Source organism: Sceloporus occidentalis, unplaced genomic scaffold (assembly GCF_023333645.1).
Source record: "Sceloporus occidentalis isolate IW3139 unplaced genomic scaffold, rSceOcc1.0.p SCAF_10, whole genome shotgun sequence".
Classification (NCBI taxonomy): Eukaryota; Metazoa; Chordata; class Lepidosauria; order Squamata; family Phrynosomatidae; genus Sceloporus; species Sceloporus occidentalis.
This window is the reverse complement of record NW_028316990.1, coordinates 31,372,545-31,397,295: the sequence shown is the minus strand read 5'-3', so window position 1 is coordinate 31,397,295 and position 24,751 is coordinate 31,372,545. Positions and strand designations below refer to the sequence as shown.

The 24,751-nt window shown below is 45.3% G+C and overlaps 2 protein-coding genes across 4 annotated transcripts in view; one reads left to right on the top strand and one right to left on the bottom strand.

Moving 5' to 3' along the window:
• Nucleotides 1-4,149, top strand: part of PPL (periplakin) — a 46,572-nt gene extending 42,423 nt beyond the window's left edge. Inside the window, exon 22 of the mRNA XM_089540924.1 lies at nt 435-4,149. Coding sequence (XP_089397050.1) covers nt 435-3,098 — 2,664 coding nt within the window. The 3' untranslated portion in view covers nt 3,099-4,149. The remainder of the gene's footprint in view (nt 1-434) is intronic.
• A 352-nt stretch (nt 4,150-4,501) lies between these two features.
• UBN1 (ubinuclein 1) lies at nt 4,502-24,649 on the bottom strand. 3 transcript variants are annotated; one of them, XM_089540926.1, is made up of 17 exons: nt 24,289-24,649; nt 20,584-21,420; nt 19,929-20,015; nt 19,587-19,682; nt 18,810-18,944; nt 18,290-18,393; nt 16,886-17,324; nt 16,216-16,286; nt 15,404-15,533; nt 14,479-14,597; nt 14,134-14,262; nt 13,232-13,375; nt 12,304-12,354; nt 11,956-11,998; nt 9,084-10,313; nt 8,042-8,294; nt 4,502-7,431 (listed from the first exon to the last, which is right to left on the bottom strand). In XM_089540926.1, the coding sequence occupies exons 2-17, from the start codon at nt 20,830-20,832 to the stop codon at nt 7,379-7,381; spliced, it is 3,333 nt and encodes a 1,110-aa protein (XP_089397052.1). In that variant the 5' UTR covers nt 20,833-21,420; nt 24,289-24,649; the 3' UTR covers nt 4,502-7,378. The 3 variants fall into 3 exon arrangements, with proteins under 3 accessions (XP_089397052.1, XP_089397051.1, XP_089397054.1); XM_089540925.1 differs by having other exon boundaries at nt 24,293-24,649; XM_089540928.1 differs by having other exon boundaries at nt 8,042-8,291; nt 24,293-24,649.
• Nucleotides 24,650-24,751: the final 102 nt, after the last annotated feature.

Sequence of the window (24,751 nt, the reverse complement as noted above, 5' to 3'; positions counted from 1 at the left end):
TGAGCAGAGATTCCAATCTTGGTCTCCCCATCCTAGTCCAGCACTCAAACCAAACCACACTGGTAATATACACAAGTATAATTTGTGCTATGCCTGCAGAGTAACCTTTTTAGACATCACATAATGGATGTATTTAGCTGATGGAAGTGGAATTCCATGTGCAAAATGATTTCCTATGTACAATAAAGCACCTATAGTTGTGTGTCAATGTACATTGTGTATCACATGCTGCATCCATGCAACAGAGGACAAAAAATGTGGCAAAATCATCCAGGATGATTTGAGGGGCAAAATGTTTTCAGGAGTTGTGGCAGGGATGTTTCCGTGGGGTGGCAAATGTTTTCCACTAACTCCCAATTGTTCACCCTTCCCCTATAATGACACTGATGCAGTTCAGGTCTCTCACTGACTCTTCACTTTCTCTTTGTTGACAGCAGCCCGAAGTTCAGGTGATTCAGGAGTCTGTTCAGACCAGCAAGTCTGAAAGGCCACTAGAAGAAATCTGGAAGCTGAGGAAGGAGCTGGAGGATGAGTGTCAGCGCCGACTGCAGCTGGAGGAGGAGATCAAAGTCATCCAGGACAATATCTTCGTCCTTCAAAACCAGAGGCCACAGGAGGTGTTGGTCACAAATGAGCTGGTAAAGAAAGTGCCCGACCCACAGCTGGACGAAAGCTTCCACAAAATGCAGCAGAACTTGGCAGAGGAGCAGCGCAAGAATCAGGGGCTGCAGAGTGAACTCGAGGCCCTGAAGCTCAAGCTGCGCACTCTGGAGCATGAAAGGAGAGAAGGTGCGCAGGAATATGTAGTCAAGGAGGTCCTTCGAATTGAACCGGATAAAGCCCAGGCAGAGGAAATCCTGAAGCTGAAAGAAAACCTTGAGGACCTCAAGAGGCAGGAAGGAGCCCGCCAGAACGAGATGGTTCTCTTGCGCCGCCAAGTTGCTGCGCTTTCCGATGAGAAGAATAAGGAACAAGAGAAGGTGACTGAAAAGGAAGTAGTGAAATTGCAGAATGACCCTCAGCTGGAGAGTGAATTTCGGCGGCTGCAGGACAGCAAGCAGAGGGAGAGTGCCTTGAGACAGCAGCAGGAGGAAGAGCTCCGCTTCTTGCAAGCCAAACTGAAGCGTCTGGAGAAAGAGCGGGCAATGGCAGAGGGCAAGATCACCGTGAAGGAAGTGCTGAAAGTGGAGAAGGACCTTGCAACGGAAAGAGAGGTGAGCGAATTGCGGCGTCTGTACGAAGAAGAGAAAGCCAAAGGCCGCTCTAATGAGAGAGAGAAAGCTGAGCTGCTCAGGAAGATCCAGGCCCTGCAAGAAGAGAATGCCAAAGTGATTGTCCAGGAGAAAGTCCGGGAGATTGTTCGTCCTGATCCCCAGGCTGAAAATGAAGTGGCCAACCTTCGCCTAGAGCTGGTGGAACAGGAGAGAAGATACCGGGATGGAGAGGAGCAGCTGAAGAGTTGCCAGAATGAGTTGGCGGCTCTGAGGAACAGAGGGCCACAGGTGGAAGTGCAAGAGGTTATAAAAGAAGTTATTAAGTACAAAACTGACCCAGAGACAGAGTTGGAGCTGCAGAGCCTCAGGGATGAGATTGTGGATAGAACCAGAGCCATTGAAAGAGCAGATCTGGAGATCTATCAGCTAAAGCAAGACATCCAAATGCTGAAGGAAGCCAAACCTCAGGTCCAGATGAAGGAAGTGGTTCAGGAGGTGCTGCAGTACCGGGAGGACCCCCACACAAGAGAAGAGGTGGAATCCCTGAGGGCTCAACTGGCTGAAGAACACAAGAAGCACATGGACCTGGAGCGGGAGAAGAAGGTCCAGGAGGAGAGGATCAGGGAGAAAGAAGAAGAACTTTTGCAGGTGAGGGAGAAGGTGGTACAGCAGGAAGTGGTGAAATTAGAACAAGACCCTGCCTTGAAAGCTGAGATCAGCTCCTTCTCACAGAGCATTGAGAATGAGCTGCAGCAGATAGACTCACTTCGGAATGAGATGCGCAAGCTGCAGCGGAGGAGGTCAGAGCTGGAGCGTCAGCTAGATGAGTTGGAGAAAGAGCGGCAGGCTCGCCGGGAGGCAGAGCTGGAGGTACAGCGGCTGAAGATCAGGCTGAGTGAGCTGGAGCAGCAGGAGAAGGAGACGACGGAAAGAGTAACTGTGAAGCAGAAGGTAATCCTCCAGCAAGACCCACAGCAGGAAAAGGAGCATGCTCTCCTTAAGCTGGAGCTGGAGGAGGAAAAACATCGGAGGCAAGTCCTGCAGACTGAGTTAGAAGCCCTGAGAAAGAAACTTCAAGCACTAGAGAAGATGGAAGTCAAGGAGAAAGTGGTCTTTTCAGAAAGCATCCAAGTGGACAAAGGAGACAGTGAGTACGAGATTCAGAAACTGAAGAACAATCTGGAGGAGGAAAGTCGGCGGAAGATGGAAATGGATGCAGATATCAATAGACTGGAGGCCAAGTTATCTGAAGTTGAGTTCAACAATTCCAAGTCTTCCAAGGAGCTGGACTTCTTGAGGGAGGAAAACCACAAGCTTCATCTAGAGAAACAGAACCTGCTGCTGGAGATGAGGCGGCTGCATTCAGAGATTGAGCTCACCATGGCAGAAGCCCGAGATTTAAAGAACATGTCGCAAGTGGAAAGTGGTGTGAGTCTAGACTCCCGTTTCCAAGCTTTGGAGAAAGAGCTGGAAGAATTGAAAAGATTATCTCGAGAAAAAGATAGTGAGATTGAACAGCTTCAAAACCGTCTCCAGACAGTGGCCATCAAGAGAGAGCAGAGAGAGAATCACTTGAGGCGTTCCATCGTGGTCATTGATCCAGACACAGGGAAAGAGATGTCTCCCGAAGAAGCCCACAGGTTTGGCCTTATTGAATGGAGCTTGTATGTCAAATTGAAGAACCAAGAATGCGACTGGGAAGAGACCACAGTCAAAGGGCCCAGCGGTGAATCTTCCGTCATCCATGACAGAAAGTCAGGGAAGAAGTTCTCCATTGAAGACGCCTTGAAGAGTGGAAGACTAACTGCAGCTCAGTACGACAGTTACCTCAACAAGGAAATATCTATCCAGGAGCTGGCAGTCTTGGTGTCTGGACAAAAATAAATTGCTTCATTCACACAGTAGATTATGTGAGAGACCACTGTTCTTAAAACAGCTGGTTTAGAGATCAACACTTGTTACAAACTCAGATGTTTACTTATTACTTCCCACGGGGTCTACATGCCAAAAACCCAATGCTTGATTTGAACACTGGGGTGCAATGAACCTGCACTCCATCTTACTTAAATTCTGGGAAATCCTGCCAAACGTAAGGTCAGCGTTGCATTTTGTGAAGATTGCAAGCCACCTTAGGTTCCCACCAGTGCATCCAAGGTGTGTGTGTGTTGGGGGGGGGGGGGGGGAAGCAGGCAAAAATGGCAATTTCTGAATGAACTTTCACTTGGCATCCCCACTCCTACAAGCCTCCACCAGAGCACCCCTTGCATGAAGAGGATAAGAAAGCAAGCTGGAAGCTGGGCAAGGCCCATTCCAAGCTCACCTTCATTATAAATTCAGTTCGTTGCCTCAGGCAAGTCACTGTGTAGCTCCTCACAGCTGTAGCATGGGAGCAATACTAGTCAACGATACAGGGCTGTTGTAACTTTTTGAGCAATCCAAAACACTACATTATTATTATTATGCAAAGTGATCTATTCTCCTGGATGGTATTAAAAGGTTAGGAAAAGACAAGCACAGAAAAATTGAACTGCCCAGTTTGATCACCAACAGAGGCCAAGTAACTGACTGCCGATGCAGACGGCAGTCCTCAGGTGGATGCCTTTATAGCTATGACCACTGAGTGACACTGCAAGTGGCATTTAAGGAAGGTACAACTCTTCTCAATGTAATTATCTACTGTCACACATTAGCAAGTAGCCAAGTGACAACGCTTGTACACCTTTCAGGTCATGCCTGCATGCTTTAAAAGGGTGGTAATAGATAATGCTACAGTACCAACGCCAAAAGTGCCTTCTTTCCCATGTTGCAATTATACAATGTGCGTACTGGTGTTGTGCTTAATTATATTTGACCGTATGTATTCAAATACTTATTGTAGAAGGGAATGGGAAACTTTATTTATACCCTCAAATAAAAAGAAGATATAGTGATCTAATCTGAGGAAACTCTCCCTTTTATTAATGTCCTTTTATTCATATAAATGCCTTTGTATTGCTAAATTCGGCATATATAAGCACTGTGTACAAAATGGCATGACATCTGGGGTACTTTAACATTTTCTGAGAAAAGGTATTTTAAGAAGGAGTGGCATAGTTCTTTTCGTTCAGACAGCTCTGCTCCTGTCCTTCTGGGAAGGTTGCGTCTACCCACTTTTCACCCTTCTAGAAGTGTCCAAAACATTCCTGACACACCTCCTGGGAAGCCACCTTGTATTTTCAATTTGATTATCAAATCCATTACTGTCTTCTGTGATAGACAGTGGATTTTAGGCAGAAATCTTACCCTGCTACCTGATCAGTTTTCATCGGAGACGTGGGGAAAGAACTCTGTCCACAGAACAGCTCCTCCACCGGCTCCTCTTTCAAAAGAGAGAAAAATGAAAGCAGCGTTTTTGGAAACTGAAAAAACAATTTTATTCCGTTGCTGTATACAAGATTAACCATTTTTTAATTGTCACCTCCACCCTCCTGGTTATCTAGAAAGGCCCCCTCCCTCCCCCACGACACACACAAAAATAAATTGCAGCTCTTTCTGCACACAAAGAAACTGCTTTTCTAAGTTTTAAGTGCCATCTGGTGGTGCGCATGCCCACCATAAACAAAACCTAGCAAAATGGTCTTCAGCCAAGGCAGAGAGACATGTGGTGCTCCGCTGTTGTTTGCAGGCCCTGGCGGTTAGATCTTGCCTTGCTGTGGCTCTGTTTATCTCGCTTTTTAAAACGCAAAAGGAAAAGGGGGGGGGGGGTTGAAAAAAGCAGGTGGGGAAGAAATCGCACAGAATTTCCACCGTATAACATTTCCCTGAGGCAAGAGGCTTTGTGAAGTTTCTTTCTACAACATGGGGCTTCCGCTCCAGCTTCAGCAAGTACAGATATGTGGTGACAGAAGCATCTGAATGACAGCAAGAAAGGACTTAAGCATGGCCTGAATCCTGCCCAGTGCTGAGCACTAGTTCCTATGAAAATGAAGCCGCTCTTAAAAGGTAACCAAGAGACAGCAGGATTGAGCCTTGACCAAAAAGGAAACAACTAAACAAAGGACACTCATTTCACATCTCTGTGCTTCAGAACTGGCAAGCTTCAGATTTGGTCTTTGGCTCTTCTTCTGTAACTTAAGGGGTGTGTATGCTGATTTTAATTGACTGGTTTAAAAAATGAATTTGATTGTAGTGAGCAAGACTCAAATTCATTTTGATGGAAATAAATACAAAGGAGCTTACTACTATGTCAAAAGAAATAACTGCTCTCCAAATTTTGGTTTGGAGGTCACAATCCAAACAGAACGCTTTTAAAAAAAACTGAGTTGAAGATCAAGTATTTTCTGTTTCAGAGGAACAATGAGCAAGTTGACACTTAAGAAAGAAGAGTTCCAGATTATGATCAGAAAGCAGCCCTCAATTTAGGCAGGTAAAATAAGAGGGGGGTTTTGTGGGGAGGGTGCCACTGGGCTGCACCAAGGTTTCAAAGAGTATCAGTCAGTTGGTAACCAGAGGGCCTAACATGATTTCGCCACTCTATTAAGAGATTTTTTTGTTCCAGGAAACCTTTCGCAAGAGGCTTCTGGGTGGAGGGGTGTGTGCCACGTCCCAGCTATTCCCTGCCTTTTTCCTCCCCAGAACATGTCAGGGCAACAAGTCAGTGAAGGATTTGGTCCTTTTTCACCAATTATCCTACAGAACCATCAAGATGCCAGCCACTGCCTCAAAGCCAGAAGGATTAGCTAGGAGTGGTAGCTCTTTTGGTCAGTTCTGCAAATTTCCAAGCCAAGAGCATCACTGAGGATTATAAGCAAACCCTGGTGAGCCTCCACCATCTTCCTAATGTCACCAAAAGAGCTAAGCAGCTTGAGAAACAGTTGGCACAATCTGCCAGGAAAGTCTCTTGAGATAAAGATGTTCTAGCCCAGTTTGCATTCATTGGATTGGCATGGTTTCCATCCGATTGCCCTAAACCACATGCATGCAGGCACCCTGATGCAAACTAAGCACCTCCTGATGGCTTAATTTTCTTCCTGCAGCCCTACAAAAGGCCAGCTCCTCCTGCCCTTGCATGGCTGCATATGCAAAAAATGGTCATAGATAATTCCTGTGAGAGCAAAAGAAAAACAACAACGTGATCTTGAGCTCTTTATGGAATGCTGGCTGTTTCAGGACAATAGCTTCAGAAGTGAAGCTTAAGTCACAGCTTCAAGTTGCTTGGCATTGGCCATCTTGCACAACTGCCTGGAGACTGCCATGCCACCAAAGGGGAGGGACCCCTCTACATAAAGCCCAGTGCACCTTAAATACAGCTCTAAAAATAAGAAAATGTCAAAAGGAAAAAAAAAGCTTGAGGGAGTTCACATACTACATGAGCTTGAAATGTTTTGCACTCTTGCTCCACCATAAAAGGCACTGAAATTACAGCTTCATTGTACACAACGTCATGCGTGGGTGGGGAAGGGTCTTTTTTGATGCTGGACATTCAAGGGTAATGACAAGGTGGGGACAAGGAGCAGATAATGGAGCCTACCCAAAACAAAAAACAGAAGAGGTCAGGCAAGGAAGCAAAAGAAAAAGAAAAATGAAAGCCACAAATTCAGCTCAGTGTTCATGAATGCATCTTGAGGCCTCTCAAGTCTCTACTTTCCTTCTCAGAGGACCAGTGAGCTGACTGACTTTACAAAGCTGCTACAAGAGGAAGGTCAATCTTCCGGTCAACATGAGCACAGCTTTATTCTGGGTACCATCAGAAAGAGTGCATGTGTGTGTGTGTGTAGGGGGGTGGGGCGATATGGCATATGATCGAGTCAAGAAAAGAACAAACACCTTCCTGTAATCCACTTCAACATCGATGAGGAGGTAATTGGATCCACAGATACTTGGCAGCAAGGCTCTGCTAGTGCTTGGCTTGTACAAACTTGCCTGTGTCACTCCATTCCCTGCCTGGGCGGCTGGAGTACAATGAATAAGCGCAGCTGCCACAACTGTGCCACCTAAGTGCTTCCTTTTCTGGGTGAGGCACAGATCCCCATAGAAAACTCCTGGTCCAAAGTCGGAAAGATCCTCCCCGCTCAACTCCCATTTAAGTCAGAATAACAAGAGTGAGTGGGGGAGAACCCCCTTGTGTCCACTGCTCAGTTTCATGGTGGCCCCACTTCAGCGGTTGTTGCACTCTTTCAGAGCTGTCACAATTTCCGTGGCTGTGAGTTGGACCCTTTAGCATGTAGCTGAGATGTATCTGAAAGAAATACAAAAAGAAGGGCTTTTAGTGCCCCAATGGTGCAACCCAAAACTGAAATTACAAGATAACTTCAGAGCAAATTGCTACAAGCTAAAAACAGCATTCTAGTTTCTTTCTAGAAGAGAGAAAGAATTGAAAAATCCACCATAGGCAAAAGTAGATATTCAAACTTCTCAAAGTTCATTTTAGATGCCCCCAAGTGTTATCAATAAACCCAGTGCACAAATGTTGGTGCCTTAGGCCAGGGGTTCCCAAACTCTGGTCCTCAAGTTGTTTGGGACTTTAACTCCCAGAAGCCCCAGCCAACATGGTCAGCAGTCAGGAATTCTTGGAGCTGAAGGCCAAAACATCTGGAGGACCAAAGTTTGGGAACCACTGCCTTAGGCAGTTAGCTGACAAGACTTGAATTCCAGAACAGGATCAGCTTCAAAGACCCCAACACACTACTGAAGGAGAGAGAGCCCACCCGAAGCCTATCCCAGTCGAAATTCCTTCTTGCACAAACAGAATAGCCATCATCAAGCCCCCTGCAGCAGCCTGAGAGGTGGCCATTTGCAACAGTGCCTCAAGGGCATGGCTGCTCCCACTACTCACATGCATCACTTACTATGGCCAAGACTGTGGTGGAAAGTCCCTGGGACTGGTCCTGTTACGATGGCATCCTTCGACACCCCTGCTTTAGGTGGAGACTCAGAGCTGAAGGAAATCACATGAAGAGGGAAGGAATGGATGGGTGAGATAATCCCCAGTGGGGTAGAGCTGAGGGCAGTAGGCAGCTTCGGGTTGCTGGGCTTGTAAGAGGGCGAGAGGACATTCAAGGAAGACGAACTGGTTAGCAGCACTGCTCCGCTGGCTCCCTTCTGGAAAGAGGAGCGAAAGAACCAGTCAGACTAGCAGGAAGTAATGGCCTTTGTCCTCAATGTGGGAAGTGCCCTGGGAAGGATACCAGTGGGCTCTGACCTTCCCAGGAAGGCAAGTTCACCCTCCTTTGTCACCAGAAATTACTCAGCAGCCAATGACAATTTGATCCCCTCTCCCAATGCCATTCCCTTTTCCTACTCTGTGGTGCCTTATTTAGATTGTAAGCCTGAGGGCAGGGAATTGCCAAATTAACAATTTGTATACTGCTCTTAGGTTTTGTGGCTAAAAAGCAGAATATATATGCTCTAAATAAACAAATAAAATGTTAAAACAAACACTGACAATTGTAACAAGATCTTCCATGGCAAACATTTCATGGCCACATAGCCTGAAAAACCCACAAAAAACTATGGATGCCAGCCATGAAAGCCTTCGACTTTGCATTTCTGCTTTGTGTTTGGTTCAGCGCTAACTAGGGCCTGGGACAGACCGCCTGAAAAGGGTGGCCTGCTGGCGGCCTTTTTTCCTCAAGAGGGAGGGAATTCAGGGGTCCTTAAAAGACTATTCACATTAAGATTCCAAAATAGCAGAGGATAGGAAAGTCATCTGCTACAAACCATGGAGAGTCACTTGCAGAGGGAACAGGCTAGATGGACAAACCCTGACCTCAGTTCCCTAGGATTCTATGTGGCACTTTACAGCATAAGCTAAAGAGGGCAAGAAATTTGCAAGAAATGTGTAAGATCATGCACGTATTCAATAACTGGCTTTCCTAAGAGGTCACTTACTGGCATAGAGGTAGAGGATGCAGTGCTGCTAACCACAGCAGGCTTCAGGGAGGAGGTCAGCAACTTGGCCACCCCTTGTGTCCCTCCACTTGAACTGACATTTGGACCCCCTGGTGGAGCTACCAATGTCAACTTTTGGGAGACCAGAGTCTTCTTCACCATAGAACTGGGCGATGAGCGACTGGGAGCCTGCCCAGAAGGAAGACATGCGCCTGGCAGCAAATTGCCCGGGGTTGAGCTCTGGTTTGTAGAAATGCTTGATGTAGAGCCACTGGTCGAAGCCATGTGCCTGGACAGCGCCACAAAGGGTGACTTGAAAGATTGTCCTGAGGAGCCAGAGCTATTTAGGTGCTTCCCTGTGTAGCTTAGTGACACAGAGGCAGAACTAGGGGTCTTGTGGGAGCTGCCAGATCCTGGAGAGATGGCGGAAGAGGAGGAAGAAGAGGAGTGGAATCCTGGTGCTTTGATGGGAGTTTTCGCCTGCTGCTGTTGGAGGAGGGGGCGCTGGGGGAGTGGGGAGACAGCTTTAGGACTCTGCAGCTTCACAAAGGGAGGTGATGGTGAGAAAGTCTTCGGCTGCTGAGCACTCAAGGAAAATACTTTCACCTGGGGTGTTTGCACAGGGGCTGATGTCAGGGGTCCATGAACTGTGCGTGGCAGGCTGTGGTGCTTCGGCTTAGGCTGGTGGGTATCTGGGACCTTAGTTGGGGGAGTCTGGGAGGGCAGGTCTTTGTAAGTGGAGCCCTCGGCCTTTTTGTCCTGAGGGGACTGGCCTAATGCCAAGGCCTGTTCAGCCAGGAAGTTGAGGGGAGACTGTAGGGAACTGCTAGAAGATGATGATACAGGTGAAGGGCTTGGTTTGGAGAAAGGCCTCTTCTCTTCCAGTGCTGCTTGGACAGGGGGCTTCTCCGAAGGCATCTTTGGGGCTGCAGGAAGGGTGAAATCAGGACTTCCACCCGTTCGGCTGTTCAACACAGCCAGTTCCTTGGAGACGGCTTCCAGGGATGAAGCAGCATTGTGGATTAAGTCCTCATTCAAAGAATCATCCATATTGAAGGCAGCTGGTGTGACTGAGCTGCTGGCAACTGGAGTTGAACTCATGGCCAGGAGCTCCCTAGTCTGCGGGCTGAGGCCAACAGCAGCTCCTTGAGACTCTGGAGAAACTGTGCCACTCGAGTGGATCAACGGGACAGAAAGCGGCATCTTCTTGTCTGGTTTACCGGAAGGCTCCTGAGAAAAAGGAGAAGGCACATTAGTCAATCTAGAGTTGTAAATTATGTCATCTCTGTTTTAATTAAAAGATGAGGAGGGGGCACATTATTTATGTTTTGTATTTTCTCCTAGAATTAGGACTCAAGAGGGTTGAGAACTTAAACTTCCAAAGCACTCTAAATTGAATATGTTAAATGATTGAGTAAACTCTGTGGGAGTTTTCACCTATATTACTTGGTACCTGGAAAGGAATTCTGCTTTTATTTAAAACAAAACCAGCTAGGCCTTGCAAAAGGCTTGAAAAGTGTTGTTTGAACACTCAGGAACAAAGATATGAGTGGGGAGGCTGCAATACAGGGGTTTATTTAAGATAAACAACCTGCCTTTTTAGTGCACTGCCAAACCATGGGTTTTTCAAGGGCAAACACCAGCATACAAAATTGGGCCTGGAAACAAACAGGCAGCCAATGTTACAATACTAAACCAATGAACTGCCGTGTGATTGGTTTGCCTTTGGTTTGCTGTAAGTCATAAATTACTTGAAGGCACACAACAACAACCAAGTCTAGGATCTAGGTATGTTTATACAGGCTGAGTCTAACTTATCTGAAATGATTGAGACCATTTTGGATTTCATAGAATCATAGAATCATAGAGTTGGAAGAGACCGCAAGGGCCATCCAGTCCAACCCCCTGCCATGCAGGAAATCCAGATCAAAGCATCCCCGACAGATGGCCATCCAGCCTCCGTTTGAAGACGTCCAAGGAGGGAGACTCCACTACACTCCTAGGAAGTGTGTTCCACTGTCGAACAGCCCTTACTGTCAGGAAATTCCTCCTAATGTTGAGGTGGAATCTCTTTTCCTGCAGCTTGCATCCACTGCTCCGGGTCCTAGTCTCTGGAGCAATAGAAAACAAGCTTGCTCCCTCCTCAATATGACATCCCTTCAAATATTTAAATAGGGCTATCATATCACCTCTTAACCTTCTTTTCTCCAGGCTAAACATCCCCAGCTCCCTAAGGCGTTCCTCATAGGGCATGGTTTCCAGACCTTTCACCATTTTAGTCGCCCTCCTTTGGATACGCTCCAGTTTCTCAATGTCCTTTTTGAATTGTGGCACCCAGAACTGGACACAATATTCCAGGTGGGGCCTGACCAGAGCAGAATATGGTGGCACTATTACTTCCCTTGATCAAAATACCTGTATTTGCATATATGCACATAAAGAGCTACCTTGGAGAAGGAACCCAAGTCTAAAAACCCGTTTGTGTACACTGAACCATCAGACAACAAAAGTCAGTATCTTAACCACCCATGAATTTTTTTGGATGATTTCAGATTTTGGAATTCCAGGTAAGGAAGACTCAATCTTTACTGTGAAAAAATAGAAGGAAATGCTACCTCCTTTACACTTTGAACCCTACACCTACCATTCAGGTGAAAGTAGCCTCTCTGTAAAGGAATGCCAGATAAGGGAGACTCAGTCTGCTTAACCAGGAAAATATCACATAGAATAGTGGTGGAAAATACGGGTGGCTGTGTAGAGAGCCTTTTTGATACAAACAAAAAGAAACTGTATCTTTCCACACATTTTCACTTCCCCAGCAAGACTATATTGGGAATGAGAGCTTGCTGAAGAGTGCAGGGAGTTTGCTCACCTTTGCCTTCACCTTTGGTGGTGCCACGACTTTCTTCTTTGCTCTGTAGGAAGACACAAGCAAAAGAGGGGCTTGTTTGATTTCCAGGACATCCTGAAATGCCAGTGTGATGAAACCTGCTAAAGATGGCTGAACTAGAAGACCTCAGACTGTCCTGCATTCATTACAAAAGTTGGGACCCTCTTTCAGAGCTAGGGGTAAATTCAGTTTTAGCAGGACAACTGCATTTTGAGTGATAATCTAGACATCTGGAAGCTAAACCTGATCAGTGGACTGAAAAGCACAAGGACAGGATCCATTTGTTGTTTGCAAGTAGATCTACCATACTGTCACAGTAAAGAAACTTACGGGAGTGAAGTTAGATGACTGTGTCCCCGCCGGCTCTCCTTGAATAAAGTTCTGAAAAAGGAAGTGAGAGTGAGAAGCTCAACCAGACCTGTTGGTCAAAGCAGGAGTGAGATCTCCAGGCAGCAGAAATGACTCCTGCAACTGTGAGATCCTGGCGCCTCTTCTACAAATCCTGACAATCATCCCTTTCTTTTCTTTCTTTTTTGAAAAAGAAACTCAAGATTCTAAACCTTATGGTTGCAAACTGAAATGCCAGAAGAATATGCAGACAACACCTGTTATAGCTTAGATGGAACCATGTAAAGAGGCTTCTTTCAACTACCCTGTTCACTGGAAGTATATGAGGGTCACAAAGGATATATATACCCCACTCTCTTCCATGCCAGCATTCTCTGAAGATGCCAGCCACAGATGCTGGTGAAACGTCAGGAATAAACTCTTCTAGAACATGGCCACGTAGTTAAAAAACCCACACAAATATACAGTGGTACCCCGGGATACGAATTGCTCGCGTTACGAAATTTCCGGGGTACGAAAAAGTTAGATAGGAAAAAACTGTTCCGGGTTACGAAGATTTTTTCGGGTTACGAAATTTTTTTCGGCGCGAAATTCAAATCTGAAAGCGCGGCTAGCGGGCGGCTAGCGGCTTTCCAGCGCCTTTTCGGGTTGCGAAATTTATCGGGTTACGAACGGCGCCGCGGAACGAATTAATTTCGTAACCCGAGGTAGCACTGTATTTTATGTTCCTAAATTAACAAAGTGACTGACAATGTGTAAAGGAGGCTAATGCTGCATTTTTTCAATTTTCTGAAAATTTCATCCCCCCCCCCCTAAAAAACCCTAGTTTTTCTCCTATTGCTTCAAAATATTTGGTTATTTTACATCTCTTGGAAGTACACAGCTAGTTTTCTTCTACATTCCCTCTCACCTGGACTGCATCCAGCCCTTTGGCCAAAGAGATCTGACTTCCCCATCCAGGAAGGTCTTCACATAATCCTCCAGTGACTGTGCTTTGTTCTTTTCGAGGTCATATGCATCCAGTTTGATCTTCACCACCTGGCAGAGCAAATCCCTGAAGGAGGGGAGAAGGTTTCTTCCAATGTTAGCCAGACCCATCACCCCCTGCTCCAACACACACACACAACACAGTTTAACCAAATTTTATAAGGGTGTTTTAACTCTAACTGGGATCTGTCAGTTGAACACTCAAATTTGGAATGCAGTATATTTATTCAGATTTGGATTGCAGTATATTCATACCGTGTGTGTATGTATGTATGTATGTATGTATCTCTCTCTCTCTCTATTTTACTATGTATAGAGATTTTCTAGCACCTTTGAGGTTTTGCTACAAAATCTCTATACATATTAATTCTACAGATTAACACTGCTATACCTTTAAATTCTATCTATTTTACTGTTCTCTTAAGATATTAGCATTAAAATATATATTTTAACATAAATACACCATGTTTCATCCACAGGTGATTCCAGTGCAGTGCAGATAACATTATAACAGGAGAAATGAAATGAAGTTAAAAGCCATTAAGTGGAAGAACTACAAAGTAGGGCCTCAGAGATGATTTCTAACTGGTAGATATTATGGTGTGTGAGGCAGTCCTTCAGATAGGGCTTTACAAGTGAATGCCAGCACCTGGAATATGAGTTGGTAGCAAATAAGGAGCCAAAGCAAATGCTTAGGAATTGGTGTGACATTGCTCCATGTGGGTCAGGGTGGGCAACACTCATATTTGCAAGCTGTATGTGATGACGCCACCATCTTTTGTGGTCTGCCAGTACTCCCCAGCTATTTTCTGTTTCTCTGCAAACCTGATTTCATCGTTCCAATGAAACTTCTTCCGGGGTCCCATGATCCGTTTCCCTCCCTTATCATCATCATCTTCATCATCTGAACAAATCCGGTCTCTTTGCTCCTTGTCTTTTTCCTCTTCAAGCATCCTGAGAAAAAGAAAGCAACAGGGCGGCTACAGGACCTACTCCCAAAATATATCACTGCCTCACAATGTTTCGGTTAAAACCACAAGACCACTACACAAGAGGCAACAGAGATACTTCAGTAATATGTCAACAATGATCCATCAGCGCTTAAAGTCTTGCATAAACTTGTATGTAGGTAAAACAAATGAGAAGGAATTATACAGCCAACATACATACTTGGCAAACTTGGCTTGGGTGTGTGCATGGAATTCGTCTTGGTATTTGGCCATCTGTTCTGGCATTGCTCTGCCAATGGCTTCCTTTAATTTCTGAAGGGGCTCCTTCAACCGACCACCCTGAAGGAAGCGGAAAGAATAAAGAATTTACCTTCTATTTATTATGTTTAACAGCATCAACACAGTCAGTCCCATGATCTGTCAGGCAAAAATGGATGAAATCATATTTTTTGCATCATTTAAGGCCTGATCTTTCCCAACAAGCCTGCTCACTAAATGGGAACTAGCCACTTGGCATTGCTGACCACCAATATTTTCAGTGGGTAGAGCAGAAATAGATAGGAGGAAAACATTCTGCTCTGGGAAGGAGCAAATTATGAATTACTTTCACTTATGTGGAAGAGTAATGTTTAAATACTTTGACTGAGCAAAACTTCTTTTTTCTACCAAGAATGTGTTCTGAGGGTAAAGGAAGGGGCAACTCAGTTAAAAATCCATTGTGGGAACATCTTTAGATAACCATTTCCCTTTGTCCCAAGAATGGCCAAGGCACTGCAATTCAAAGGCACACATTCCTATAACCATAAGAAGCCTTTAAAGAGATGTTTATTTGACGTTTTTAATTTGTTGCCTGTTTTACTTTATTGAACCCTTTCCAGTATTGTTATGTATTATTTATAGGTATTATCTTATTATTTCTTAGATTGTACACCATGGACAGGTTTACTTTATCTATTTTATTGTTTGTATGTACAGCACTGTGTAAATCTACAGTGTTATATAAATAAAGCGTAATAATAATAATAAGTTTATGATTTCTATTCCTTGTGTAATGAAGAGCATTAAACAAAGTAATAGCTCTTCTAAAATCTGGAAATACTGTCCCTGAAAGTGAACAGTGGCATTGCACTTCTGTGATTACATACCTGTTCACAGAGGTAAAGTCTGCGGGCACGCTTGAGGAGGGTATCTTTGTTGAACGGCAAAAAGGAGGCCAGGTGAGCATATACCCCGGATCGCATCTGGCTGCTCAGCTCCCGAGTTTGTAGCTCTATACTATAGACAGCAAAAAAGGCAGAACAATTTAGCTGTCTACCTCCCCAAAGGCCATCCAGGTCACTCTCTCCATTATCAGAATGAGCTGACAGAGGCAAAATACTTTAAAGTCATCTAAAAATTAAGAAGCCATAATTGGAAAATAATTGTCATAAAAAGGCAATTTGAAAACATTACCAGCAAAGCACTATTTGGCATCAAAGACTAGTCTGAATAGAAATGTTTTAAAGGACTAATCAATTAGCTGACAGCCCTAGCAGATTTCTGTAAGCAGTGTAGTTCCACAATCAGAAAGCTGTAACAGAAAAATCCCTTCTGCTGCTGTATGAATTTTAAATAGTAGCATTTCTGCTGCATTTCAAGATACACTTCCAATCTTCTAGTGACAAACTGGCATTCCTTTGCACATTGTGTGGGATGCATTGGTCCAGAAAAAGTGTGACTGACGTGATTCCACAACTCTGTCACAAGTGCTCAATTCTTTCATCTCCAGAAGTGTACAGGGGGGCACTGGGGCCTCAGATCAATTCCCCTAAATGCCAGAAAGATTTCTTAAGACTGGGGATTACCCACGATGTTCCAGGCTGTGGGACATAGCTGCTGTGGTGCAGAATATTACAGAGCTTCCATTCCCCCTTCCCACAAGAACTTATAGGGTTCATATGGTACATTATGGACTTACTCCAGTAAAATGCTGTTCATGTCCTGGTTGAAGAATTTGTGTTTGACTTCTCCTTCTGCAGCTCTGGCAGCCTAATTCATAATGAAAAGAACAGCTATTAACCAATAGAGTCACAAATGAGTGAAAAACTCACTGATACTCACCCCACTGACTCCTGCACCTAACCAAAGGCCTTTCCCAAACAAGGAGCATGACCACCCAAATGTACTCGGTAGCAGGAGAATAATCCCACTCGGTAAATCTTTCACTTCTACTAACTAGGCACTCACAATTCTCATTTCTCACTTGAAATAAAGACTACTAGGGGACCACATTTACCACAATTCCCTGCTTATGTGCCATGTCATTACAGATTGGCTTTCCAGGAAACAATTCTTCAAAACATGTAGGCAAACAACAATAACCCTGTGGATGCCTTGCAACTGGCTGGAGGGACACCTGCAGCTCATTGGTTGACTAGATGCTCTGGGTGCAAAAGGTCCCAAGATGAGGGTGCAAAAGGTCCCAAGATGAGGGTGCAAAAGGTCCTAAAGTTCCAGGGAAGGCTGGGGGAAGTTTGTGCGAAACCCTGGAACGCAGACAACGCCAGGCTAAAAGGGCCAATGACTTGGTTCAGTATAGGCCTGTTTCCTAGCCAGGATGACTCCTGGGCTTGCTGTTTTGGCAGTACCTGATTAAGTTCCTCAATGCGTTTCTCCAAGGGTGCGGGGAGTCCATCAGGAAGGGTGAGAGGCTGCTTGGCATCCTGCTCCAGGCTCGCCCCAAGGGAATCACTCCCATCATCCATGTCATGGAATCGGCTCTCTTCTGGATATTCAAAGAGAAGCCGTTCGAGATCAAGGTCACTCAGGGAGTCCATGGCTGTGGCTGCCTGAAGCAGTTCATTGTCACTGGTGTGGCCAAAGAGGGAGAGAAGAGGGTCGGGCATGCTCTCTACTTCCCGTGGGACTGTGGCTTCAGCCACACAGGGGACAGGAAGCTTTGGCTCATCATTCCTTGTCTTCTGAGCATCCTTTTCCTTCTGAAATTTCTTCAGCATTTCCTTGACACTCAGGGAGCCTGAGTATTTCTTCTTTTTCTTCTCCTTGCTTGCATTCAGGGCTGTGAAACTGTAGGAGAGGCTCAGTATTATTCCCAACATAGAGGGAGAGATACATAAAAGAAAAGCAATATACCCAACCAGCTTACCACCTACAACTTTACTAGTTTTTTGACCTTTTGCTCATTGTACAGATTTCTACAAGCCAGTGTGCTGACACTCACTTATTCTTAATCCAGTAACCTGAAATCTACGGAGAGTAGGCCGAGCTTCAGTGTCAGCACCACAGATCTAACACTTTCCCTTAGGATGCCAGACAAATCAGAGCAAATATAAAAGTGACCCACAACTGTTCAAAAAGATTTATGGGGTGAAGTCCCTTCCTATAGGCTCCCTTGCTTTAAAAACACATAAATCCCAGACAGTCACAAATGAATCATCATCCTGAACCCCCAGAGCAGAAAATTAATTCAAGGGGTTTTCCACTCCCTTGTTTGCCTGTTTTTTGTTCTGTTTAAAATAGTATTTAAAATTGGCAATCTCAGAAGAGTGCATCATATACTTCTACAATCAGAACAAAAATCAGTGTTTTTCTAATCCTTAAAACAGCCGCTGAAATGTTCTGTAAATTGCCACTTTAGGCCTTACACCGACTATGTGAATTAGATCATTCATGGAGATAAGCAGACTGGCTGCTGGGATCATTTGGACTAGCTCTGCGACATAAGACCTTCTAATTGACTCATTTTATTATCTGCAATGTTAATTTTTGCACTGTCAAATTATCTTGTTCACTCATCTCACTTACTGCCATAAATTTCCTGCGAGACATATTACTAATGAAACCAGATTTCATTTACACCACAGCAGGAAATTAATAGCTAGAACAAGGATGTGGATCACACCAGTTCTCCAAACTGATCTTCTCCTTTTCTTATTTCAGAAGTCCTCCAATGAAGCCTGACTACTCTTTCCGAGCAAAGGATGAGGCATTCACCATTTCAACAATCACATTATAACAATGCAGACTCTTACCCAGTTTTGGGAAACTTAGATTTTTTAGACTTCTTTTCCTTGTCATAAGAATCATCCTTTTTCTTCTTCTTCATCTTCTCACCTCCTTCTTTCAATTTCCGTTTCTAGAAGTTTAAAAAACAGAAGCAAAATTTACTGCCCAGTTCAAGTATACAAGCCCATCCAGCTATCCATTAATAGCAATTAATTCACCCAAGACAGATGAAGTGTCTCTGGGAACACTAAACATCAAGTTTTTAAAAGGATCAATCACTTTGCCTTAAGGAATTCTTATCCTGGCAAAATTGTTGATGTCATGCTGGATGACGCTGGAAATTAAAACTTTTCTATGCTCTGCTTACTCTAACATAAGTTCACAAAGAATTGTAGCCTTTGAGCTTCTTTCCAGCAAGGCAAGATAAGAAAAACAAAGCCCCTGGGATATTGCTCTTCTTCCTCGTCAGTCACAAGCACTCTTTATGGAAGGCTAGCTTTAAATAAATAAACACAGGATTGCATCCAGAGCATTTTAATTCCAAACCTTAGGAGATTTTTTCTTTTTCTCTTTGATAAAGTCATCTTCTGATTCAGAAGCCTGTCGGAACTGTAGCGTTCCAGAGTTGATGTAAAAGCCTCCATACTTGGTTGTTAGTGATGCTGGGACCAGCTCATCATACTGGGAACAGAAGAGAGAGATTAATCAGCATTCCTGTAATGCTTTCTTTAGACAAAACTGGGGTAATTGTACTGTATGTCGTCTTCCATGCAGCAATAAACTGGACAAACAGCTTTACTTTCCCTTCCTCGGCAATATTAAACTTCCCCTTGACACCCCCCACCATTAAATAAGCTACTGAAATGAAACAAGTTTGAAGGAGGTCAAAATGTATACATCTGTCTATGTGTGAAAAGGCTCCTGAACTCACTTCTAACACTAAAAAACCAATGTCTGTCCTGAACACATGCTCAAAGACATCCTGTTTCTAATTTCTAAGAGGTGGTCTGTCTTTCAAGTTAATGACTCTATCAAAAGATCAGAAGAATTTTAATTTTAAGATTTGGTTTGGCTGCACCTGCTCTAGCCCTGCCAGAAAATAAAATAGCAGTCTGGGCCTGTGTAGCATGCCCAAATGCAGTGAAACTTGCCCAAGAAACACCAGTTGCAAAACCTAGAAACACTGCTATGAGACCAGTTTTCTGGAAATGTGGGTCCCTGATGCTGACCCCAACTGGAGCGCCCATGTTTGAGGGCATGCAGCTCCATCACCTGCCCTATGGCTTAGGCAATGGGAGCCAGAGCCCTCCATTCATTACTCACTGCTTCAGAATTATCAATGAAGGAATCAGATTCATCATATCCGTAGCCCATATCAATCAAATCCTGAACACGGTCTTTCCGGCGCTTCTTTCCACCCTGAAATTAGAAAGACCTGTGTTTTTACCCACAACTCTTGAAAAGCAGGTATGCCAGAAAATGTTTCATTGTTAAATCTACCACCCACAAAAACCTCCTGCATCATCACTACATGAACCAAAATCATTACAACTACTAATTACTTCAGTGGTAGTTTGTAGTGCATATGCTCCTAACATTACAACATTTGCATGAGATGGAATAAAAAGACTTTGTCAGGCACACAACTATAATGCAGAAGCTTACGTATTTCTCTTCAAACTTCCTGGCAAGTGCCTCCACTTTGTGCTTCTCTTTTTCTTCATCATTGAAGGGATCAGCAAGGTCTTTTTTCTGTAGCGGAAGAAAAATGGTGAAAAATATCTTAATGGAATCCTTGCTTTATGCGGGGATCCGTCCCGGACCCCCCCACCCCCCCATAAAGCAAATAGTGCGTATGCTTGAGCCACATTGACAATAATGGGGCTTGTGCACACAGTTTGGCGTGGCCACGGGCACACACACCATTTTGTTTTCATCGTCCAGCTTTCAGCGTAATAATAATAATAATACTGAAGCTGGGTACCTTGCTGATGTTCTTTTCTCATGGCACACCAATTCGATAAAAGGACTGAAATCTGACCCTAGCCGCCAGCTAGAACTATGGATTTATGAGTAGTGATATACCCTCTATAGAACCATAGTGGTGTAATGGTTTGAGTGTTGGACTATGATTCTGGAGATCAGGGTTCAACTCTCTACTTGGCCGTGGAAGCCCACTTGTATGAGACACACACTCTGAGCCCTAAAAAACCCATGATAGGTTCACCTTCACCCCAAGCAAAAGGAAGCCGGGTTTAGCCTTGCTCTGGGTGCTTTGCGAATTTTAGCACACTAGAGAACAAAAACAATCCCCGTGTACCTTTTCTCCAGCGGAGCTGCTCTTCCCTTTTCCGCGTGCATTCTTCAACAGTTCGGGATAAAAGAACTCTGGACAGCGCTTGTGATCCGGCTCAAAAAGGGTCAGAGCAATGCGAACCGCTGCTGCTGTGGGTTCAGTTTCCTGCGCATGCTCCACTCCTGTGGCATCCTCCCGACGCGCCTTTTTCAGTAAAGTGGTGCTCAGCGGGCCTGGCAGAGGAGTGAGCTGGACCCTGTGAGGCTCCGTCATGGCTACACTTACGCTGTAGTTGTTCTCATGGCATAGTTCCCATTAGCCTATGCCCAAGACTGCACAGGTATGTATGCAGAGGCATCACCATTAATACACACACACACACAAACACAGAATAGATAGCAAATGCAGAAAATTGATAAGGATGCTGGATTCCACCTTAAAGCACAAAAGAAACCCAGCAATCTCTCATTTCACAGATGGGAAGAATCATCCCATAGCAGCACCTTTACAAGTCAAGTTTGTGGTAAACGTTATGGCCTTTATTATAGTCCAACTCCACTTCATGCACAAAATGAGGATGGAAAGGAAGAAAAAAAATTTTGAATGGTGCAGTTTCTATAGCAATTCCAGTGTGATCTTCACCATTAAAGTCAGTCTGGACAATCTCCTCTTGCGTTAGGGCTTTCCTCATGCTGACAGTTGGCATGAAGCACTGAATGCTGAATGCATTTGTTCTGTTTTTTCACTGTATTTGTGCCAAAGAAAGGTATGCAAACATTCAGGTCCAAATTAATCCAGACCCCTGGCATGCAGGCCATGCTCCTGAAACGTTCTTCCAAAGACATTTCTTCACGTTTCTACCTAAATAAGAAAACAAAAATAATTCAGCCACATAAGCCAATGCAGGTGCTGTTCTCAATCATCAATACACAGATTTTGTTGTCCCTGCTGCGTAAGTTATTGTTCATTTCTGCATTCATATGCAAATATAAATAAGCCTTGGTTTGCAAGTGTGAGGCTATACTGAAGCAGTGACTGTACACTGTAACGTGAAGGATGTGCATCCAAGCATCCTCACCAACGACTCACAGCTCCCCACCACCATTGATTGCAATTAGTTATTAAACCAGGTATAGGAAAAGTGCAGTCCATGGGCCACTTGGGCCCATCGGCCCCTTTTCTTGGCCAAGCACTGCAAGGTTCCTTCCCTGAATTAGGAAGAGAACAATTCAGGCTGAGCAGTTTGCTGAGTAAATAAATACACTGGGCAGACAATAGAAATCCTATTGTTAGACAAGCACACCTTCACTTACTAGACTCTGGGACCCAGTAATCCCAATGGATTACTGTCACTATCGTGCCCTTCTTGAACTCCAGCCAGAAGCACAGTTGAAAACGGAGTGCTGAGCTTTATCTTTGATCAGCCGAGGCAATTTCGACCTTTAGCAGCAACGGACAGACATACAATACAAGATGCACAGGGACCAACATTCTCACCAGAAGCTGACCAGAATGTATTTTGGTTGATCTCTTACAGATGCTTCCCCCCAAAAGATTTACTTTTAGCACTTGACTAAATGCCAGCCGGAGATAATTTACAACAGTAGCAGCAAAAATGGTGAAGGGTCTGGAAGCCATGCCCTATGAGGAACAACTAAGGGAGCTGGGGATGTTCAGCCTGGGGAAGAGAAGGTTAAGAGGTGATACGATAGCACTGTTTAAATATTTGAAGGGATGTCATATTGAGGAGGGAGGAAGCTTGTTTTCTGCTGCTCCAGAGAAAAGGACCCGGAACAATGGATGCAAGCTCCAGAAAAAGAGATTCCACCTCAACATTAGGAGGACCTTCCTGAGAGTAAGGGCTGTTTGACAGTGGAACAAACTCCTTCCTTGGAGTGTAGAGGTGTCTCCTTCCTTGGAGGTCTTTAAACAGAGGCTGGATGGCCATCTGTCGGGGATACTTTGATTTGGATTTCCTGCATGGCAGAATGGGATTGGACTGGATGGCCCTTGCGGTCTCTTCCAACACAATGTTCAGGTGTTCCATTCTCTAAAGAGAACAATAATAAATTGAAATTGTTTCAAAAGGTCGACAAAAAGGATCGGGGACGACAGTTCAAATAAAAACTTGCGCCCAGATAAATATTTGTGAATGAAGACTGTCCCTGGATAGCCGTGCTTATAGCATCCTGCTTTCCCGGGGCATGGAAACTGAGGCGCGCACAAACAACTCGCTTGAGAGAACACACTGGTACACGCTATTTCCTTAGGGACAACAGTTGCTTCAAAACAATACATCTCTGAGGAAAACGAGCTGAAGAAAAACTTGTTAAGAGAGCAAACATGATGGATTCTGTCCGTTGAGCCCTTCTGCATCTGCCTCTCGGTGCCTATAGTAAAGAGCTTGTTGGCCAATGGTCTGACTTGATCCTGGAAGGCATCTTGGAGTCATAGGCCTGTTACAGACTGCCAAAATAAAGCTGCTTCGGGTCTCTTTGGAGGTATGCTGTTTAAATGACGCATGCATCCTAAGTGTCCGGAAGCTGCACCAAAGCTACCCTCCAGTGCTTAGGAATGGAGTGTGGCTTTGGCGCGACCTCCGGACTCTTAGGACCCATGCATCATTTAAATAGCATACCTCCAAAGAGACCCGAAGCAGCTTTATTTTGGCAGTCTGTAACAGGCCATAGATTCTGTGGGAACAATCTAGTCAAGCAAAGGAGAGCTCATCTCTTCCAGGGACAATCTGTTCCAATGATGAACAGCCCATGTTGCTATTAGTCTCAGATGGCTTCCCTGCAGTTTCCACCCACTGCTTTCAGTCCTGGCATCAGACTGTCAGATGTTGGAAGACCACTACCATGCCACCCCTGCATTTCTTCTTCTTCTTCTTCTCCTCCTGGCTGTACTTGCCTTGGTCTTTCAACAGTCCCTAGACTCCTCTCTCATCACTAAAGGATGCCTTGTACTCCTCAAAAGCCATGCCCTTCAATGCCACCTAAACAATGATGACACCAGTGGTTCCTGAATGTCTTCCCAATGGATGCAAGCTGCAGGGAAAGAGATTCCAGCTCAACATCAGGAGGACCTTCCTGACAGTCAGGGCTGTCCGACAGAGGAATCATCTGGGTCTGGTGGAGTCTCCTTCCTTGGAGGCTGTCTTTAAGCAGAGGCTGGATGGCCCTCTGTCAATGGGGAGGCTTTGATGGGGAGTTCCTGCATGGCAGAATAAAGGGCTTGGACCGGATCAGGGCCCTCCTTGGGCTCCCTTCCAACTCTAGCATCCTATGAGTCCTGAGGCCCTCCTTCTCACTTCTTCTCCCCAAGGTTTCCAACCCTGATTCGCTCAATGTGAAACCAGGGCTTTGCGCTCTCTCTCCCCTTCTTCTTCGCGTAATGCCTGCTTCCAGCCAGGAAACCCACTTGGTGCCCTTGGGCAAGGAGTCACGCTCTCTCAGCCTCAATGGAAGAAGGCCATGCCGAACCTCCTTGGAATGCCACAGAATAGGCCTGCCTTGGGGTTGCCACAAGCGAGACGCCAATTGGAGGCAGACAACAACAACAACGACACCAAGTCCTTTGCTGCCTGGCCAAAGTCATCCCTTCAGCCATTGTCAACTTTACCTATTCATTATGTACGTATGTTTAAAATGGCTTTCCTTTCTGTCTTCGAGGCTCCGAGTCCCTTCGAGGCCTTGACGTCCTTCAAAGCCACAAAGAGCCACCTACCTACCTCCATTTCGCCAAGGCTGCCAAGGTCCCACAGACAGCGACAGGCCTCTCCGCCCGGAAAGAAAGGCCCAGCCCGGGTCTCGGGGCTCCAAGGCCAGGAAGGTCTTCTCGGGCTACTCCCAAGAGGCGCGGGAAAAGAGAAGGCCGCGTTGCCAAGGGTTACCAGGGAAGGTCTGAGGAAGTTTGTCCCTCCTGCCGCCCCTTACCCTAAGCTTTCCTTAGTACCAAGGGGAGGGAGGGAGAAGGGTCTTTATCGTTGCCTCAAAGAGAGTCCCAGCCTCGCCGGTGCCGCGAGCCGGATCCTAGTCTAGGCCCCTGTCACGTGACAGGGGAGACCAGAAGAAGAAGAGGGGAAAAGCCCACAACAATTCAGAGAAAGGGGGTGGAGCCAATGGAGGCAAGCGTCACGTGACGCTAACGGAGGAGGCGGAGACGAGTGGCGTAGGCCTCGAAGCCGCCG

Bases quoted from the DNA above. Each gene is read 5' to 3' on its own strand.
- UBN1 (XM_089540926.1), bottom strand. From the start codon at position 20,832: ATGACGGAGCCTCACAGGGTCCAGCTCACTCCTCTGCCAGGCCCGCTG. The intron at 18,945-19,586 runs GTGAGTAATGAA...TTCTGTTCCCAG, and splicing joins TCATTGATAATTCTGAAGCA to TATGATGAGCTGGTCCCAGC. The intron at 8,295-9,083 runs GTAAGTGACCTC...TCCTCTTTCCAG, and splicing joins CATCCTCTACCTCTATGCCA to AAGGGAGCCAGCGGAGCAGT.